This window comes from Anas platyrhynchos, chromosome 5 (genome assembly GCF_047663525.1).
Source record: "Anas platyrhynchos isolate ZD024472 breed Pekin duck chromosome 5, IASCAAS_PekinDuck_T2T, whole genome shotgun sequence".
NCBI classification, from domain to species: Eukaryota; Metazoa; Chordata; class Aves; order Anseriformes; family Anatidae; genus Anas; species Anas platyrhynchos.
Genome location: NC_092591.1, coordinates 16,281,001 through 16,303,073, shown reverse-complemented (window position 1 = coordinate 16,303,073; position 22,073 = coordinate 16,281,001). Strand labels below are relative to the sequence as shown.

The 22,073-nt window shown below is 40.4% G+C and overlaps 1 protein-coding gene across 4 annotated transcripts in view; it reads right to left on the bottom strand.

Moving 5' to 3' along the window:
* Positions 1–647: 647 nt before the first annotated feature.
* BTBD7 (BTB domain containing 7) overlaps positions 648–22,073 on the bottom strand; it is a 56,183-nt gene continuing 34,757 nt past the window's right edge. For 3 of the 4 annotated variants that reach the window (XM_027459735.3, XM_072038358.1, XM_013101356.5), the window contains exons 4-12: positions 18,201–18,409; positions 16,631–16,706; positions 14,888–15,048; positions 14,384–14,527; positions 14,036–14,149; positions 12,386–12,575; positions 9,290–9,468; positions 7,201–7,629; positions 648–5,516 (exon numbers count right to left, since the gene is read on the bottom strand). In XM_027459735.3, the coding sequence (XP_027315536.3) occupies positions 4,701–5,516; positions 7,201–7,629; positions 9,290–9,468; positions 12,386–12,575; positions 14,036–14,149; positions 14,384–14,527; positions 14,888–15,048; positions 16,631–16,706; positions 18,201–18,409 (2,318 nt within the window). In that variant the 3' untranslated portion in view covers positions 648–4,700. The remainder of the gene's footprint in view (positions 5,517–7,200; positions 7,630–9,289; positions 9,469–12,385; positions 12,576–14,035; positions 14,150–14,383; positions 14,528–14,887; positions 15,049–16,630; positions 16,707–18,200; positions 18,410–22,073) is intronic. The other variant, XM_027459736.3, reaches the window with a different exon arrangement.

Sequence of the window (22,073 nt, the reverse complement as noted above, 5' to 3'; positions counted from 1 at the left end):
TCCTTACCTTCCTCCCCTTTCTGCCAGGACATCACCCAAAAGATTTTGCTGTTGCACATCAAAGTGAGAGCGTAGCCAAAATCTGCTGCTGCTGGGTGATGCTTCTAAACTTCTGTCATCTCTGAAGTAGTGAAACAGTTGTTCCTGTGAAACAGAGTTAATGAAGATTCAGCTGACACAGGATACCTGCAAGTCAAGGAGAGGATGCTGAGTATTTAATTATTAATTAGTCTTTGGCTCTGAGGCAAACAAGCGTTTTCTACAGCAAGGCTAATGCTTGCTGCCTTGTCTATGAGTGCTGTTACAGACTAGTTATAGCCAGTTAGGCTCTAGCCAGAACTCACTGAGTTATTTTAGTGAAGTGCTTTACTTTTTAATGATTCTTTTTTTCCAGAATTACAGAATTATCTAGGTTGGAAGAGACCTCCAAGATCACCCAGTCCAACCTCTGAGAAGGAATGACAAAACTTACATTTTTTCCTAAGAGCCTGTGTTGTTACAAAGCAGCTGACAGGCTGTGTCTCATCACTCCTTCCCCCCAACCCGGCAGAAGTTCCCACCACCACCGCCACCACGCACCTTCCTGCTGCTCGGGCACAGCGTTGGCAGGCTGCTGGGAGCAGGTAACTGAAGCAGCCACAGGCGGGTTCTATACAAGCCATTTATTTGAAATGCCAACTATACGTAGGATAAAGTCAGTGTTACATGCTTCTCAGCAACAGTAGAAAAATAGAACCAGTGAAAACCTTTGTACAACTGTAATGGTACTCAAAAGAGAAATGTATTGTTTTACAATGTATCACACAAGACTAGAATTCAAGTTTGGAGGTACCTAAATAAAAATACTATTTTTTTAAAAACACTATGTACAATTGAAGCGTAAACAAGTTTTACAAAGTACTGGTTATGCAGGTCGTAGAAAAAACACTTGCATAGGACATGAAGTCAGTTTAAGAAAGTTTTTCTGAGCCTTTAGCATCGAAGGCACTTGACTTTATACCAGTAACAACACAAGGACAAGAAACAAAACCGTGACATTGCAGAAGGCAGAGCTACCTTCTGGAAGTACAGATAATTACAGAAACCCCAAATATGGTTTTACAGTTTTATCTCTCAACCGTTCCCTGTATTGAGCAGAGCTCAGCACCACCTCTACCATAAGCATACAATTATTAGAAGAACTAACATTGCCTCAAACAGCATGTGTATTCTCTCAAAAAAACCCAAACCAAGGAAATCTATGAAGACAAACATTTGGGACATTCAAAGACCAAAACCCAAGGCTTACAAGTAAGGGTGGCCACAGCCTTAGCTTTCAGAAATGAAAAGCATGACAAGAAACTGCCAAACAACACAGCAGTTATTAACACACAACTACAGTAACTCCGTGGAACAGTAAAACACTTCAAAGGAAGAATCTGTTTCAGGAATTCAGTTATTCAACGATATATTAAGGAAAAGAGGAAGGGCTCAGGGAAAGGGGAGTAAGAAGTTTTTGCATGTTGCTCACTAAATGAAAATCTGAGCTCTTAAACAGAAGGAGCATAACTCTTCCTCAGCCAAGAAAACGTGATGTCCACACCTCTATCCTAAAGAAAAATACAGTCACTGATCCATTGTCTCCATCAAATTTGTAGGAGGAAAGGATGTTAATTTCCAGCCTAATTGGAAAGTGCTTCATGTAAACAAGGAGTTTTTGCACCAGTTTCAGTAGAAAGAGAACAAAAAGCAGCAGGTAGCACAGGTACGTGCGTGCTGCACGAGAAGCGTATGAACACTGGCTTCTGATTAATGCTTCCATGAAGAATAAAGATGGTCTCGCTCCCCTCCCTCTGTGTCCAACTAGGTAGGAAATCCTACTCTGGACTACAAAAATATGATTCCAGTAATTTGACAAATCCTTTTCCGCTCAAAATCAGCTGCCATTAGCTGCTATCATCTTCCTAACTCAAAATATACAAGTGAAAACAGATTGTCTGAATGGCCTGATTGTCTGCGTGGCCTCAAAAGGACTTGCCTTTTAGTTTGAACCTACTTTTAAACACTTTATTCTTTTTAATACTGTTCTGCTTCTGAGACTTCAGAAGCAATTTTGTATCCTAAAATGCAGGCATGTCCCCCCCCAACCCCAGAAAGACATTTCTCACCAGCTTATTCCAAAGACAAACCATTTCATCATTTCCCTCAAGCCGTAACCTCAAAACCTTTCAGTCTTTATCAGCCACGTCCCCACAAATTTTAAGCTTAAATCTGTAGACTTCAGCCCCATCTCAGTCCAGGCACACAGTGCCGCATCAAACTATGAGTAAAAATAGTTTCCTTTGAAAGTACATTTATAATTTCCAGGTAAAAATAAGTTACTCAGAACAGTAAGTCTTCTGAGGACAGCTACGACTTCTTAGCAGCTAAGCTACCAACATATATATAAATAATGCAAATGCAGTGAGATTTTTTCTTTCTTTTGTGTGTGATGCTAACTAATGCTTCTAGTGCTCACGGGCAAGAGACCAAAGTGTCTGGTTAGAGCTACACAGTAAGACAGCACTGTGCTCGGATCTTCAGAATAAATCCAATGAACCTCAGTCCCTGACCCACAGGAACCTGCTCCCCTCCCCACACCTTCCTGCATTTAACACTATTTTACACTGCAGTCCCACACCAGTTACACTCAGTGGTGATGAGACCAGGGCTCATTCTGACCACGGTCAAAAAGCAGTTTAAAAGAGGGTAATGGAGGAAAACACACATCTCCCCTCACCCACAAAACACTTACATGACCTGTGCAGCTTAGCTGTGTTTCTCCTCCAATCCTACACTGTGCCTTTTTGGCTGCACCTCGAGAGGAGTGCCTGCAGAGCTTTCCTAGAAGCGGGAGGCATATGTATGTAAGCATGTAGGAGACATCATGATTTATTGGTCCACAAACCCACATCTTCATTTATCTACAAGCTATTTGGTAGTTCTGAAATGCAGTATTCAGTATAGTTCAGTAAAATGGTATTGTTGTCAGGCCTTGCATGCTTTAATGGAACAAGGTGGGTAAGAAAAACTGCCATCAGCTACATGTAAATTTGCAGAAGATTTCTCTTAAAGTAGTATTTAGGCATTCTGAACTGCAGGGAACAACCTAACCTCGATATAGTTCTTAGGTCACACTTAGGATTAGTTTTCAACTACAGGGAAATCCTTTGTTATAGAAACTGCATTAAAAAAACACAAACAAATGTGTGTTCACCAGTAATCACTACACTGCAGTGGCATCGGATCCCTATCCTAAATGCAACGAAGCTGCTGTAAGAACTGCACACTGGGTATTAAGAAGGATGCACTTAACTACAACCGTCACACAGTCGTGTTGTTTCATCTCAACCCAGCAGTAGGGAGCCAGTCCCAAATCTTCACATTCCCTCTGCATATCATGTTAATAGATGAATCTCATTCCTGTGCTTTAAAAAAAAGCAAGATCAGGGAAGAGAAGCATAATTTAAGAGTGCTAAAGCTTCACACATTTGACAGTGCTAGAGCAGTTACTCTTCATTTGGATTTTGTTCACAGAACAGTGGCAACTACGAAGTCAGAAACACTTCAGATCAGATAAGGAACACTGAACGACATCGCTAGGAGTGAAGCCCTTTTTAAATCATAGGCAGAAGAAAGCAAGGCAATGAGCAGTCACCTCAGCACCTCTGTCGGAGAGAGAACCTCTCAGCTGGAGAGCTATCAGCCAGGCAACAGCCTAGGATACTATGCCTTGTCTTCCTGACATGCCAGGATTTAGCATGAATCCTCAGCTCTAGTCTTCACTTACCCCCATGCAGGGGTAGCTGGAAGAACAAGTTATTACTACCCTTTTTACAGTATTTCTAGATTTACCTCTGCATGGTCAAATGAACAACTCAAGTCTGCCTAACTAATAAGTGCTCTTGGGTGATCACGAAATTCTCTATGGTCACAGGCGAACCACAAAGCAAACAGAATCAGAAAGTCAGATCCTGATGAATTTCACTGGAATTTGGACTCCTAAATATCCCCTGGACACTTAAAATCCCAAGTGTAATTCTTGGAATGGGCTTGCTATATAAGGGTAAGACCAGCTGCCAGAACTTCTCAAACAGAACAGACTGGATTCTTGCCATAGTCATAAAAATCAGGAAGATTTCAGATCTAAACAAAAAAAATTAAACTAAAAATGTAGTATTTTGATGTGCTGTTCTTTGGAATTCCTATAATTAAAAAATAAACACATTGTTACTATCTCGTAAGAAAATACATTTCATTATGTGCAACCCAATGCACATAGGGAATTGGCAGGTGAAGGGGAAAATGCAAAAAGTATGAAAATACAGTCCTTTAAATGTGACAATAAAGTTCAACAGATTAGTACAAAACTAATACACTAAAATAGATGTACAGGTGCAAAATGCTACCAGGTTGTAGAAAAAAGGTACCAGCTTTTTTTTTTTTTTTAAAGGCTTAATTAAATCTGATCGAAAAAAGTTTCCCACAAAATAAAACCAGAAGCAGCATTAAAAAACCGATAGCATGCCGTCTCTAACAAAGCAATGTATGTATGTACAAAAGAAGTGAATGAAGCTGAATTTATCTGCTGGCATGAATGAATTTGTCTGACAGAAGTCAGGCCAGAAGTTGCAAAGAATGGGATACAACTCTTAGGCACAGAGAAATAGTGGAGGTTGCTTTCATAGAGCAGATTTTTTATACAGGAAGTCTGGTTTGTTTGGAGACCTCCTTCCTCTGCTTGCTGCATCTTCCCTTTCCAAATCTGCATTTCTCTGTGTGCCATGTTCCAATGGCTCATCATCTGCCAGTCTCCTGCTGGGTCTCTCTTCTTGAGCTTCAGAGGTGTATGCAGAGAGCGAAGGTCTGTTGGAGGTTAGCCCGTAGGTTAAATCAGTTTCCATTTTTGTTCTTCCCCTGATGTGAACTGGGCCGTTACCAGCATTCTCCTGGGCAGCCAACGCCAAGTCCAGCCGCTGGGGAGGTTGTTCTAAGACATCGAGGTGTATTGGCTCATTCTTTTGTCTGTGTTGATGCCCGTCTTGGGAGAGCAGGTATTCCCTCCTAGAATCCTCTTGCTTTTTAGGAGATATCTGGGAAGGTAGATAAGCTGACTTTAAGCCACTTGGTGATGCCTTATTGTGGCTGTACAAATCTGGGCCAAAGTAAATGCCTTGCGAAGGCGAAGGGCTGTGCCTGTTTGGTGCTGGAGTGGAAGGTCTGCATGCAGCATTAGAGAAATCATAGAAGTCAGGATATTCCTGCTGATTTTCTCGAGCATCTATTTTTTGCTCTATTGCATGTTTCTTTCGAGAAGTAGGCATGTGTCTGCTCTGAATACATGAAATGTGCTGGGGTGGACCGGGCCCTACCTCTGTAACCGTCTGGCTTAGTTCTGTGTCGACAGTGAGCTCGGGTAACCTTCTGTCTTTTAAAGACATTGCTGACACACCCATTGCAATATCTGGCATCAGTTCGTTCAGCAAGGGCTGAGTACACTGGAAAAGAAAAGAAATAGGTCCATGGGGAAAAAAGCAAAAGCTAAACACAAACTGTATTTAGCACAGTTCCTGCAATTCACGACATTTTCTTGACCTACCTTCACCTAGACTGACCTTAGCCAGCAAGTTTTCTATGCTGTTTAAAGAACATGTGTTTCCCAACCTCCACCCTCCTGCTAACTTAAGACCTTTTCTTCATGAAGAAGTGGCTGTGCTACAACAGGAGTACCTTCTTAGACATATTATGTTGTGTTATATTTAGTAAGTGCTCAGTGCAGGACCTAACACAAATGGTTTGCTATGGCAGAGAGTTTCAGTGCAGGGAAGACAATGAAATGTTTCTTTCCTTACTATAGCTATAACCCCTCAGCTTGCATTTTAAAACAAGTTAATCAGATGTATGTGTATGTGTATGTGCACTAGCCTCAGGGCTGGGGAGCACCAGTTACAAGGCTGACAAGATCCATGAAGCGCATGGATCTCGTAGCATGTACGTGTACTTCTTCCCTATGCCTGCAATGGGACAAGCAGATTCAGTCTTCCAGATAGAAAAGTTAACTTCCACTTGTATTTAATGTTTCTAATGAAAGCAATTTTGGTAAGCATTAACTACTAGTAACTCACTAACTGCAGAAAAATTAAGGAACAAAACTATTATCTATACTACATTTATTTCTCCTTCTATTTTTAATATATTTTAGGTGAAATATTCCCACTGCGAAGCAGGGAGCTGTGCCCTCCTGCCCAAGCTATAGATGAACAAGCTCAAATTTATATAAACTATCGCAGAAACATCTCCATAACATTACCTTTCTGAAGTCTGCACTGACAAAGAAAAAGAGACACTTCTACTACAAATTGAATCCTTCAACTCAGACTTATTTTCTTCCATTGTTTGCTCAAGTTAAATATTTTAACCTGAAATGCAGTAGTGCAATATATTTAGGGCAACTGCTAAAGGAAAAAAATAAATCATGTTTCCATTCAGAACTCCGGATCAAGCCTGCACCTAGACAGCAGGCTTTCAGTATGACAGAACAGTACGCTGAAAGTTTTCTCACTGAATAAATGATTACCAAGTTCTTTATTTAGCTTTTCCTGTACTTCAGAGCTATCATTCGGTTCATCATCTGTTACAGTTCACTATTCACAGTTCATTGCATCATACTGTAGTTCAGTAACTAAGATGTTTTTCTTTAAATGTCGTAACAAATTATCATATCTGCAATTACCAATTTCTGCTTGCCTATCCATTTTAAAATCTTTTTCACGGATGTGAAGCCTTTTCATTCTCCACAGGTTCCCTTCACACACAACTGATTAGTTCAGGGCCACTTACCTGCAAATAGCCAAGATATCATAAATATTTCTACTGTTATAGCATACAGTCCACTACTGAAGTTTACTTGTGCTTTGTTTTAATGTGGAGCAAACTATGCTATTTCAGAAGTTTTGCAAGACCTATTTGCCCCTCCAAAACCACTCCTGCCCCTGGAGCTCTCGTCTCCCAGGGATGAGACCCTGCCTTTCAGATGCAAAAGGCTGATGACTGGTTTTAACAGAAGAATCTCCTGACCAGCACGCTGTTTCAACTAAGCTTTTACCTCATCACAAGAATTCTCTCCAGCTCCTCTCAAGCTACTACAACCTGCCAGAGGTGGGGAGAAGTCGTAATACTTACTACTTGCTTCTCAGCTGCCATCACTGCCGCTGCTGCAGCCACCGTTTGCCTCCCCAGACCTGTAGTGTTAGTGCAATCTGGAGGTGCTGCTTTCACGCTGGGCAAGTAGACAGGTGGCACAGCCTTGGGAGCTGTTCGGGAATGGAACAGTGAGTGATTACAAGGGTAAGAAAAAGAACGCGAGGGATGTTGACTTGGCACCCTTTGTTTCCAGCCCACTTTGAACTGGTTGTGAATAGGAGTTGCTGGTGGGTGGTATGGAGGTGGAGGAGGGGGCAATGGAGGATGAAAGGCCACAAAAGAGTCCAGTTCTGTAAACATGGTTTCTGCAGTGGGAGTGCTGTTAACGCGGCATCGTCCAGACTGCCTCATTGTCAGGAGCGGGCTTTCATCCCCAAATCGCTCATCAGGAAAGAATTTGTGAGGATTCTGCAAAGAAAAAAACACAGAAAGAAAAAGTAGGAAGTCATCCAAAAAGTCTCCTAAACTGACACTTCGGAACTTTAAATCTGCTAGCTCTGTAACAAGCTAGTTGTGCCACCGAACACCTAACCAAACCTCAAAGCCATTACAGCTACCATGGAGTGATTTTATTTTTTTAAACACAAGAAGCATCAGGTTCACTATGTGAAAAAGCTGCCCAACAAATGCAATTTGCTGCACAGCAACATAAAAACAGAAGAGGTTATTTCAGTTTCCCAGAACTGATACCTCCTATGCAGATCTACTGAGTCACAGGAGAAAAAGGCCTATGTGATTCAAGAATAAGTAATCTAGTTTCCTAGTTATGCCTTGACTGTTTTATGAACTACCTCCTTAACAAGAAATATAAGCTGTTCATGCTCACGTTCACTCCCACATTGCATACCGTGTTCAGCTCTGCTCTGGAGCCCCCAGCACAAGAAGGACATGTGTATATTAGAATTAGTACAGAAAAAGGCCACAAAGATCATCAGAGGCTGGAGCACCTCTCCTGTGAGAACAAGTTGAGGGAGGTGGGATTGTGTAGCCTGGAGAAGAGAAGGCTCCGGGGAGACCTTACAGTGTCCTTCCAGTACCTAAAGGGGGCTACAGCAGAGCTGGGAAGGGACTTGTCAGGGTGTGTAGTGATAGGACAAGGGGGAATGGCTTTAAACTAAAAGAGGGGAGACTTAGATTAGATATAAGGAAGAAATTTACTCAAAGGGTGGTGAGGCACAGGAGCAGGCTGTCCAGAACAGCTGTGGCTGCCCCAGCCCTGGAGGTGTTCAAAGCCAGGCTGGATGGCCAAAAGGTTGGAGGTGTCCCTGCCCATGGCAGGGGGCTGGAACCTAGGGGATCTTTATGGTGCCTTCCAACCTGAACCATTCTGTGGTTCTGCTGTGCACTCCAATTGCACACCATTTACAGTCAGTTAAATCACACCATTCTTTTTACAGACTTACTTCTTTATATCTTAATGATTCAAGCGTTAAGAAAAAAAAATCAAAAGAGAGGTAACATTTGGAATTCACATCCGAATGCCCTCATTTGTATGCTACAGATATTGTACAAAAACTATTTGCCAAATATTCGACTAAATCAGACTAAATCAGAGTAACTATGATTATGTAACTCAGATTTTGTAATGTTTCAAAACCTAGTTTCAACAGGGGGAAAGACTGACATTCTGTCTCCTAGAAAAACAGATTTGTTTTTAACTGAAGGCCGTTAAAAGCTACTACTTCTGGTGCTTCCTTGAAGGATCAGACAGCATATTTTAAAAACTGTTCTATCCTACTTAAAAAACAACCCTTTAATCTCAATCTACTTTAAATCCAAGATTCAACCTTCTTCCCAAGTATCTGTGGCAGTCAGAACACCATTCATGGCAACAACTTCTGAGAAAAGTATTTACACATTGCACCTAAACGTTTATAAAATCACATCAATCAAATGCAGCAGTCTCACTGGACAGTTCTAAAGTTTGAAGGCATTTCAAAGCATCAGTGTTTGTTCCACACCCGTGTGCATGAAGCAGCTCTTTAACTGCAGATCACACATCCAAGTCAGTTCATAATCAGAACCTGAATCAAAGCACTTGTGACCTTACTACAGCAACTTGTCCTACCTGCAGAAGTTCAGCAGCAGCATCAGAAAGTCCAAATTCCCGCAGCACACGAATCTGAATCTCGTAGCTGACTGTGGCACCTTCTCCACAATTGAGAGCATACGCTCTTTGCACCTGCTCAGTGTGACGAAGCTCCTGCAGCCTTTTGATCATCTCTTTTACAACAAGGAGGTTGGGAACTGGAGGGACAGCAGAGAGAGGAATTGAGGACAACAGATTATTTTTCAAGCTATGAGACACCAAGCCCAAATGCAATGGTTACATTTAATTCTGAAGGAAAATCTAACATCAGGCTGACTAAGCTTTTTCTTTTCTTTTTTTTTTTTTTTTTTAAAAGAAACATTCTGCCAAAAAGTTTGACTTGCACATGTTCCTTGGAGCATCATTATGGGGTAAGACACATGGGATAAGGCACACATCATACTAATGGTAGAGACACACACCATTTTTCCAGCTTCTGCTAGAGTAAACCACAAATACAGCCTTCTTTTCAAACCCCTTATAATGCAGGAATTTTATGATTTGAGGTAGGGGTAGGATATCTTAAACAACAACTGACTGCTCCCTCATGAATACTACTGGCCAAGAATTCATTGATTTTTCTTGGCATCCACTTCATACTTCTAGTGGAATTCTGTAATCACAAGACCATAATACCAGTATGTAAATTCTAAAAAAAAATTATACAAACTAAGCCAAACTAAACCTGCTAAATTATGTTGTTTTATGCAGCCATGTTGAAATCATTAAACAAAGCCTTTCCAAAAGGAAATAATATATAATTTGGGGGTATTTATGCTATTGCAAAACTTTCACATGCCACTCTTTGCTGCTGTTTGATGATGAATAATATTTCTCTGTGGTCTTTCTGTCCTCAGGAACATATGCATATCAAGAGAGAAGACAAATCCAAATCTCTGAATACGTAAGTCCTGGCATCTGATCCATTACCAGCTTTACAAGGGTTATATATTACCACGACCAGATGTCCATAATGAAAGCTCATAAAAATTAAGTGGATCAGACAGCAAGAACAGTGTGAAAAGACATTTGCATTACACAGAAGGAGAAAACCCAACACTGTACAACTACAACTGTTCCCAATTTCACAAAGTTTACATTGGTACAAGAAACGTATCTAAGTAACACAAGATATATATATATTTCCAAATTGAGTTCCCGTACTAGGAAAAACTACGGATCAATTCTACCCTGTCTTCAAGGCTTGGAAACAAGTCTTCTACCTTATGTTCCATACACTTCAATTGTTCTCAGAAATCCCAGTTTAGCAATCACATGTTTTGCTATACCCAGCATTTTCCTAACACTGAAAAAAAAAGATTTGAGAAGTTTAAGTCAGTTCTCCAAATTATTGATTATAAAAGTTATCTAAATTTATCATGAAAACATGCTATCTTCTCAAACCCTTTTTTGTTTTTACACACTATTGTTCATGTGAAGCATACAGAAGAGATGTTATTTTATATATATAAAATGAAAAATACAATTCAGTTGTAGGATTTCCAATTCAAACTGGAACTGGAAAGCACCAAAGGAAACCCAATTACCTGCAGAACCTAGCCTCAAAGCAGAGTACAGACTTCAGTAGAGGTTTAACTCATCTCAGAGTAGCGTTGCAACAGGAGCACCAGGACAAGCTGCCAACAGCCTTCACGCAAATCAAGTCTATGGGCAGTGAGTACAAGGAAGATGCAAGTGACAGATGGAGAATACCTAAGCTGCAGAGAACCTCCTGTTCCAAGAGCCCAGCCCAAGGGGCAAGGAGATGGTGTTGCCTGACTTTCCCTTCAACAGCTCCTGTGAACCATCTGTGCTTCAAGGATGGATTTCTGCGCAAGTTAAGGGTTTTGTACGTGACTCAATCTCCTCAAATTAATTGGCTCCCATCTATCCTTCTTGCCTCAAGCAATTGACAAAATAATCAGTTCTTTTGCATAATTACAGAATGAAGCAAAGCAGGCAGTTACCAGACAATACCTGCGCTCCAGCTACTGTCCAGGCTCACAGCTACTGGCAATAATTCCTACATACTACATTGTGCAGCAGAGTTTCAAATTGGTCAAGATGCCTCACTGCCCCCAGAGACAGATTTTTTTCTGACTATGAGAACTTCTGTAAAATATTAGAGACCTTTGAGAACTTGCTTCCTTTATCAGCTTCTCTAGAAACTAAGATCTGGTAAAATGTTATCAAAGTCACATGTAATGATGAAATATTTCTGATTCAATTGGTGGTGAGTGTTCAGTATGTTTATGCTTTTCTGTAGAGGGAGGAAAACCATCTGAATACTTCAATGCCACAGTTACAGGTCTCTGAAAGGCCACAGTTACAGGTCTCTGAACATTTTTATTTTTTTTTTTAAATCAAGCTACAGAAGTCTTTTGACATTTCCTTTAGGCTTTATCAAGTCACTTCCTCAATCACAAAAAACAATCAAGTAGAACAAAACCATTCCAGGAATCTTTCTAGAAAACTTACTGCAGTGCTTAACCAAACAGCTTCCTAATACTTCAACTTAAATACTCTTGTTGTAATTTAAGCCTACTATTTTGCCCTGCCTCCAGCCAACCATAAGAATAGTTTATCTACTTCCTTCCACATAGCTGACTGCAGGGAGACACCACAGATATAAAAAGAGCCAATGAATTGGCGAGTGGGGAAGTGCACGGCAGGGAGATGAAGTAGACCATTTTTCTGATGGCATGTCATCTTTTCTGCTTTTCTACAAACTCCTAAACTGATCCACGTCTACTTAGGTGTGATGCTCTGATCTAAAAATGGACGCCTTGCAAATCACTTGGCAAAGCAGGTTAAAGTAAAAGCCCTTCCAGGAGCTTACTTTTTTTTTTTTTTTTACCTATTTTTCATGCCATCCGTATATAATTAATAACTTCAGAATAAACCAAAGCAAAAAGAACTGCTGCAGGGTACAAAGAAGCATAATCTATGAAGCACCCCTTTCCGAGGAGGCTGATCATAGTTTTCAGTCATTCACATCCACTCCCCTGTCCCAGAGCCCCCAACCACTCACTCCCATGAGAGCGAGCAGCATTACAAATGACCCTGCAGCCTCACCTGGGATTTCGTTGGCTATGACTGACGGAGGACTGGACTGGTTAGCAGTAACTTGCTGGTGGGTGATCATATGACAGCACTGCGGCACCGCGTTGTTTACCATGTAGAGGGTGTCTGGCACGTTGGACATTCGGACCATCCTCAAGCGAACGAGGTCTGTTTGTTCCACCATCATTTCGTCCAGGACCGACTGCAACGACAGCCATCGGAGCCCTCATGAAGGCACTGCGCACTCATACCCCCCAGGAGCTGCCTCAAACACAGCCCCAAGGCCACAAGCCTAACACCGGTCTAAACTGGGTCCCACACTGAATTTGGCTTTTCCACAGCATTTTCTATTCCATTTTCCAGTCACTACTAGAGTTGGCTTTCAGAGCTAATAGCAGTCAGGGGAATAAAAGTCGGAAAGACTGCTTTGTATGTTTTGTACCTTCTCAAGGCAAGACCCTCTGGACTCTCAGACAATTATTACCTATAGATGTCAATTCTGTGACAGTGAGTAGAAGACACTGCCTTCAAAACGAAGTGTGCTTCCCTCAGATGTCTTCATAGAAAGAATTACGCTATGCACACCTTCAGTTAAGGTTCTAATTTAGCTTTTTTTTTTCCCCAAAATAATGAGAGGCTAACAGAGAGTAATAACTTACAAGTCACGTATGTGCAATTTTTGCATTTTCCTATAAACAAACTGAATAGGAGTAGTCACCAGACAGATAATGAGAATAATTCCTCTAAGGTAAAACTGCTAATGATACTTCTTAAAAAAAAAAAAATTAACAGCAAAATAAAACAAGATTCCTAATGGAAAAAAAAGTATAGAATGCACTTATTTTTAAGATGCTAAAGCATTCCAATACTATATACCTGAAAACTAAGAGTCAGTGTTTTTATTACATGTTCTTTAACACATTGTTAGTTTTAATAACCCAAGGTACAAAGATACATTTTTAACTGTCTAGTCCTCCTTCGCTGCTTTAGTGCCACCTGGCACCCTTATCTGTGCCCAAAGTGAAAAACAGCTTTCCTTCTCCCCTCCCCTCAATGAGTTATGTCAACAGCAACTCACACTTAGAAAGTGTTTTCTTCCTTAAGCAGAGACCAAAAGCTCTGACTTCAAGACCGCAGTGTTCAGTGTTTGCAGGTGGTGTGGATGCACAGAGCTCCACCTAATCATCTTGTCCTGCCATCACCTGCACTGCTGGGACTCAAGCTCCTGACATAAGTCAGAGCTGCCTTGGGCGGGGGGAGGGGGTGACAGTGGCTAACCATTTATAAGGGTCCCGTTCTGTCCAATACAATATGGCAAGTTTCTGTCCTGCACAAAAGCCCTGTCACCAAACGTCACCGTCATCAGAGGTGATGAGTGACCTTCATTTCACAGTCCTCATGCAAGATATTTAATAAGAAAACTACTGTGTGAATGGGAAACGAGGGGCTTCAGTCAAGTTGGACACCGAATATTTATTCCACTTTGCATAGGATTGAAAGAATTTTTCTTCTGCTCTAATTCAAAGAAAAAAGTGAAATATCAGAGTCCTCTGCCCAGTGGAACAGAAATTCTCCACCCAGCTCTAGGGGGAGCTGGGGAGCCTGAAAGACCTGGCACCGAGGTTGCTGACTAGCTGCAGACTGGGACTCTCAGGCTCTCACCTTGCCATCCGCCTGCCAGGTGGGCTGCCGAGGAGCTGGGCCGGCAAACTGGCTGGAAACCAGGGAGGTTTCCCTCAGAACGCTGCTTTGTTTCCGGTGGAATTTCATCAAGATCTGTCTCGCAAACATTTCAATTTCGACAAAAAAAAATTTTGTTGAAATTTTTCTGACCAGTTCTAGAGACTTGAGCCTGATGATCAAACTTGTAAGTCTTGTTAAATTGAAAATGTTAGTATTTTAGGGCAGTACATGCAAAGAGAGACAACACATACCGACATTTTTCCCTGTTTACAGAACCCCCTGATGACACGAGTTTAACAACAGCCAGATACTATTAATTATTATTACCTTAGCCTCCTCCACATATGGTGAGAACAGTCTTGGCCGCACATATATCCCAGCATTTTTTTGTCGCAGCCAGGCATTTGACTTTCCACCTTCTGACGTTGGTAGCATGTCTGAAGGAGGAGTACTAATCAGGCCTCTCTTCATCTTTAAGAATGAAGAAAAAGTTTCACGTTTTACTAAATAAAAAGTGTATGGGGAAAAACTTGCAAGAAATGCACTTCATACACTGAATCTGTACACCACTGTGGGGTTTAGCTTTTTTTTTTAAAAAAAAAAGTTTCCTGATAGATTTAAAATATAAAAAACTTTAACCTGAGAAGTTACTTATATCTCACTTTCAGTGATAACATTTTAGTAATCCTTAAAAAAAAAAAAACACCACCCCCCTCACCCCTCCTCCTCAAAAAAGGACTTTTCCTCCACAGAAAGTCACACAACCTAAACACACGTAGAATCTGAAATGCAAAGAACCCACAGAGTACTTGTATGAGACAGCTGACTTACTGCATCACTCAGTACTTCACTACTCATGGGTAAGATGTGCTCAATGCGGACAAAAGGTAAAAGTGGAGACAGGATCTCTCTCAGCTCCTCGATGTCAAGATCTCTTCTCTTTACACCTCTCTTGTTTACACTGTGAGCAGTACCACTCAATAAGTTAGGCTCTGTGAGAAAGAACAAGAAATAGTAATTTTACACCAAAGTTTAAATAAGAAAGCAGAAGCTACATGGCTTACAGGAAATTACAGAAGAGGAAAGAAGAGTCTAAATTAGACTCAACAGTGCTTATCAGCACTGTTCCACAAAACTAGTGTATGCTCTAAAATCTGATATGAAACATCGGCAGAGTCAGATTCAGCTTCTATGAGCATGGGTGATTTGTACAGCTGTCACTTTCAAAGCTTAAGACAGGAAGAAAACACTAAAGTAGTGTCTGAGATAAACGACCATAAAACTCAGGTAGAGTTGCTGTATGAAAACGTTTGTGTTTTTCCCAGTGACTCCCTCCTGCATCTCCTCTTTTCTTCTCCAGCAATTTTCAGAAACTTACTTATTTTCTACAAACTAAGGGCTGAAGGGACCACTGGGACGAGTTATTCTAGCCTCACAGGATAAATCACCCTAGTAACAGCTATATCACAACCTTGCTTTCATGCTCACACACTATTTATTTATGCCAGCAGTGGGTATGTACCTAAAGATTGCTAGATGACACTAGATGACATTCCAAAGGCATTCTCTCTCAGAGGTAACTACCTTCACCTTTATTTTAAGTATTGTGCCCAACCTGAACGTGACTAACTTCACTCCTTGAGGACACCTGTCAATTATCCTCCATTCAGGACAGGCCAACCAAGTTCTGGTGTAGCTCTTATTTCTGCTTTTGTACACCACATTATCCAATGATCCCAGGAAACAGAATGAGCCCTTTACTTAATGAATGCTACTGATCACAAAGCTGCACAATTACTCCAAACGGGCAGCTTCTCTACCAGTCCAGATCTGTGACAACTTAACCAGCTCCATTATGTTGCGAAAATCAAACATGTAAAATATAGTTCTGAAGACAAAAAGCTAGTATTTACCCGGATCACTAAAAAGCACATCTTTTAATTTAGATTTTGTTGCATCTCATCCATCATACCCATGAAAAACAGTTATATCACAAGCAATAACAATGGATTTCAAAAACACAGCAAGCCACAGCCATCCTACTCCTCACAGCTCCCCAAGCAGGGTAGAGCAGATTGCCCCCAGCCACATCCAGTCAGGTTTTGACCATCTCCATAGAGGGTGACTTGATCACTTCCCTGGGCAGCCTGTTACATTGTCTAACCACCCTCACAGTAAAAAAAAAAAAAAAAAAAAAAAAAAAAGTTATGTTTAAATTGCATTTCAATTAATGCCTCATTGCCTCTCATCCTGTCACTGGGTGCCAAGAGAAGAATGTGGCTATGTTTTCTTTACTTACTGCCATAAAGTATTTATAAACATTGTTAAAATCCCCCTTAAGCATTTCCTCCTCAATACTAAATAATCCCAGCTCCTTCAGAATGACTATTTTTATTTTTTCTAGAGAAAAAGTATTTTTCTTTTTTCCTCGTCAAAATATTCTAGTGCTTCTGCTTAGTTTTGACCACACAGAAGTAGATTAAGTTTCCTTAAATTACAGATTACCAGCAAGAAAGGGCCTTCCATACATTCTGGTTTATTGATTTAGTGGTATGTGGTTAAAAGGATCCTCACCTCGGTCTGCTATTCTCTTCATCAACTGGTGTTCACCCCATTTTATTAGATATTTAAGAATATCTTGTTCACTTGCCTGGTAGAAAGAGAAAGTCAACAATTTGTATATGATTAGTTTAAGTCACAGACACCTCTTTCACAGCTAAGAAGAAACAACTGTACCAAAATACTTGCTCAAAATATTATACAGTAGTACTACTGCTCTATTGCCACCAAGATTCCTAGATTTGTCCCTTATTAAATCCCCAGGAATTAAAACAAAAATTATTTCCATGGAAAGAAAACTTGAGGCCAGTATGAAAACTTACATGACTTAAATCTGAATTACAGTTAATTGAAAGGACAGTTCCAATACTGACTGTTGTTTGAATCTTTTCTATATTTAACAATACATTATTTGCATAGACTCATAAGTTATAGTAACAACCATGATAATCTCAGTGAAGAGACATACTTACACAACAAACAAAGCACACTTGTTTGGTTTGTACCTACATACACACTAACCAAACATTTTTAGAGGAAAAAATCAGACTGAAAAGTTTTTACTTTCATAACAGTTACGTTTAAATAATCTCTAATACTTTGTAGTTCACAAAGCAAGACTGGGACAGATATAATTTTAAAAACCCTGTCTTTACACTATATGGCTGGTCATCATTAAAGGTATCTTTCTTGAACAGATATAGCAACAAAAAAAAAAAAAACCACAAGTTTTCTATTATTCAGTGTGGTGTCCTCTCCCTAAAACCACTGAAGTAAAGACAACAAAAAAAATCTGCAATACTTGTCAGAAAAGTTATTTTTATGTCTCCCCAAAATAAAATAAATTAAGCCTTCTGAGCAATTAATTTATTAGCTCACTGCCCCCAACCAAGATACACATTGTTACAGCGTTAAGTATTACTACATCATTTTTTATAAAGCACTTTAATGTGCAAAGCAAATGTTAAGTTCAGAAATGCTTAATTTAAAATAATTTCCAGCTGTTTCTAAGCTATTGTTAGGCTTCTAAGTAACAGCATATACCACCAGCTTGTGTTGTGTTATAAGCCAAGAACAAAACAGTTTTCAATAACTACTCCAATTTCATTTTTTACATATTAAAAATAAGTGCTTAGCATGCATACAAAGCTGTGGGAAAGGAATTTGCAGGTGGCTTCGTGCTGTTTCACATATCCCTGAATTAGAGATAATAAGGAAACAAGAGGTAGAAAGAAAAACTTGAGCAAGGTTGAGATAAAAGTAACTTGGCTACAGTATTAAGGATGAGCTTTGGGCAGTGGCCAATTGCTGGCTGGCTCGAAGTGCGTGTCTAAGGGTCTCTAACCAAGTGTATGACAGATTTGGGTGCATGGACAGCACGTGGGCCAAGGGGAAAGTATATGTAGTAGTGAAAAAAGGCAATAAACGTCTCCTGTTCAAGAGCCATCAGGAGTCCGTGTCTTGTATCCCTTCACAAAGCCACCTCCTGACTACAATTTAAGATGGGCTACTCACAAATGCTTCTAGTAATGGTATCACCTATCCTGCTCCAAGCAGGCTAGCTGTATTCTGAACAGCAGATTACCTGTAAATAGTCAGACTGAATTGCTGTTAGCAGGTGGTCCTTGCTTAGTTCATAGAAGACATCTGAAGTCATGACCTGGGTAAACTCCTCACAGAGGAAATGCAGCGCCTGACGATGCACCCACTTGGAACCATATGGCTGAGAACTCCACTTCAGAATGGCAATTAAGGTGTCTAGTGAAATGCTCTCAGCAATAATATCTTCACAGCCTAGGAAACAAAAGCAACAAAAATAAATCAATAAAGTTGTTACAAAGGCACTTTGATCCTGAAGAAATAACACAAGAGTCAAAAATATGTAACAAAGGATTATATGATTCCCATCAGAGCTACAGTGAGGGTAAAGCCAGAAGTGCTCTACAGGCCAAGATTTGCAAACAGGGTTAAATTCTAATGTATTTTTAATTGTGGTTTAGGGATTCCAACTACAGTCATTTACCCTCTAAAGCCACATGAAACTCTTTCTGCTGGTACACCAAGATGAACGACTGGAAAGCTAGTTCAGCTGTATCAGCTCTTTGATTAACACATATTACCTGGGTGTTTAACTCACTTTAAAGTCACAAGTCTGAATTTGAGTCATTAAAGCAGATTTAAGGGCATATATAAACTGCAACACCAGTGAGATTTTTGCCAGTATCACTTTGCATTTGGACCCTCCTGAGACAGACCATGCAGTGGATCAGAAACGAGAGCTGTGATATGTTGTTGATACTCCGCTGTTCAGCACAGCACGAGGGCAGCAAAGCATAATTTTCTGACTAGCAGCAAAGGCAGAAAGCAGAGAGCAGTTGCTCTAGGCCACCACGCTGGCCTCCACACCAAACACAGCACAGAGGGGTGCCAGGGCAGAGAGCACCTCTTCAAGATAGGGAGCCACAGAGCAAAGTCTGCAAGAGGCAGGGGCTCTGACTTGTGCTGTCTGCTGCACCTTCTCTGCACCCACTGCTGTATTAGGATTTACTCCTTCACAGAGTACGTGTCTTCCAAATACCAGACAGGGGATATCTCCCCATCCTGAAAGGAGATGGAGCAGACGTGGAAGAAGTCAGGCGAGACACACTGCAGGAGGGCTGAAAAACACTGTTAGTCAGGCTTACTGCACTAAGACAGACTGTGCCACAAGGCAAATATTCTGAGTCCCCAGCAGCACTGTGCTGATTTCACTTGTACATCTGGCTTAGATATTCACAGAATATGATTTCTATTTGCACTACAAAGATAGTAATTTGAAGAAAAAAATCCTGTGCTAGAATTATACATTCCAGTCTCACTCCACTATCCATTACAGCCACAAAATTATAGCTGTACTCATGCCTGTGAGAGGTTCCTGGATGGCTGCGAGCAGCATGCTTACAGCGCAGTTCTTTTACTTCTTACACATTACCATTTATCCTCTCTGTTTCAGCAACATGAAAAAATTAAGATCTTTGACTGTTGTTTAGAGAAACGAATCTCCTTACTGCACTCTTGGGTGAAGGAAGTGTTTAGCTTGGTAATCCTAACATTTGTTAAGACAAAAAACAAAAAGACACATGGTGCTATGTACTTCAAACTGATTGCATACATGCAAAAACAAAACAACCCACCAGAAAATAGTAGAACAAAGAAAATCTTACTTTTCTATACAGGCCAGCATATAGTAAGCATTGGCTCATTCACACTATTAATTGCAACAGAAATGAAGAAGTCATTATGGAATAACAAGTAACCGTGCTATTTCAAACACGTAGAACACTATCTGCTAAAGTACTATTTAGGAGCAAAATCACTGAAATGGGAAACTTATGCAGTAGAGAAGGTACTAGGAAGCAACAGGTTAAACAAAACACAAAGGAGGCCACAAATTTGCCTGTCCTATCACATATGTGCATTTCTACTTAATAGTATAAAAACAGCATGTTAAATTATGAGAATAATATTCCAACGTTTATTTTTTTTGAACTTATAAGTACAAAAAAAAAATACAGCAAATGATATTTACAGTCAGTGCTCAGCAAGAACATTTGCAGCAAATTCCAGGAATGTGTCTGAATGTATATGTAGTTTTGGAAGCAGTTTTTATTTATCTTCCAAGGTAATTTAGGAGAATAATGTCTGCATCCCCCAGTATTAATATAAATTAGCCAAGCTTATAATTGAAATAAACTTTCTTCAACAAGCACTTGGGATAATTTGTATTTCTACATTTCTACCTGATTTGCTTCAGAAAAGACCACATCAGTGGAGCCACTGCCAAAACGTTTAACAAATGCATATACATTTCTGGAAGACGTATTAAAGGTCGCATTCTATTTATCCCATGTTACTCCCCATTTGTTTTTGTCAAGGCAAACGCATGAGTCATGTTCCACTGCACCTGTTTAATCCTTGACCATTACTGAAGTAATACGGCACTTCTCAAACTACCTCTGACCATTACATTACACATCATTACTACTAAAAATAAGGACAGATGACTTACTACAGATGTTGACCTCTAAACTGCAGAGCAAGAACCAGCCTAAGTGAGCAGTGAACATGCAGCACAGCTTGTTGATAGGAACTCGAAGCATCTGCTGTCATTTGTACCAGTGATGATCAGGCAGAGGATCAGAACCACTCTCTGAAATTCTCTACTTGGCTTTTGGTAAGTGATAGAGGAACTGCCCTCCTGGGATGTGGGAACTCCCCAGAAGGCCAGCAGATAAACCTCATTTCGTATTCTTCTAAAATTCCATTCACGAATCTAAAAACCAGTGTTTAGGAAAAAGCTACTTTAAAAAAAAAAATAAGAAAAAAGATCAAAATACTTCATCATACATCAGAAGTGTGAGTAAACGAAGTCTGGAAGCTTTCCACTTCACAGTCCATTTCTACTTACAATTCTACTTACATTTTTACTTGTGTTGTTAATGGCTGACAGAGCATTGAACTGTATCTCCCAAACCTGCCCTCCCCAACCATTTTATCTTCCCTTTCGGGTCTCAAAAAAAAAAAAAAAAAACACAACAAAATAAAACCCCTAAGTTAGCAACAAACTTGGCAATGCCAACAAAAGCTAACCAGTCCCTGGAATGACTAGGTACAGGACACTTAAGAGAAGCGAGCTTCCTAAATACGGAACATGCTGTTTGAAACAATTCTTAAAGGCCACCTGTTGTGTTGCACCAAGTCTCACCCTGCTAAATCCTATCACATTTTTTTGCGCATTCTATTCAGTTTGCATGCAAGCTGATTTCAGCAGATGATTACATCCCCTCAAGTCTAAAGAATACACGCAGGGAGAATTCTATTTCAAAGGCCGTTCGTAGGCCCATTCACCGAAATCAGCCACGACAAAACTCAAGCTGTAAGCACAACGAGACTTAACCCAGAGTGAATGCCTCTCACAGCATTTCCCCATCCAGCATTTATTTTTGAAACAATAGAAATGCTGTCCCTGCTGCAAAGACGGAAGACTGCATATCCACAAGAAATACAGTTCTGAAGCTCTGAGCACCACCGATTTACAAAAGCAGAGCATCAGCTCAGCCTTGTTTCTGGGAAGCCTTTTTGCACAGCTACCAGCAATATGACAGGAGATGAAAGGCTCATTTAGGATGCCTAAATGATGAAACAGTCCTTTTCCCAAGTACTTTTATCAATGTGTCAGAACAGTGGGCATATTAAAAGTACTTCTTCTGAAGCAAGCATGAGGTAATAATTAAAGTGTTTGCTGAACATCTAAATAAATTAGGGCAACCCAATTCTAGCTATGGAAGGAATCCAATCCTTTTCCTTGGCAGAAGGTTTTCTTGCTTTAACAATCAGCCACTTGGCAAAAAAAGCCATCATCTAATAGCCACAATATTGTTCTGCACAGTGGAACAGAGCATTTTTTTCCTATGAGTGC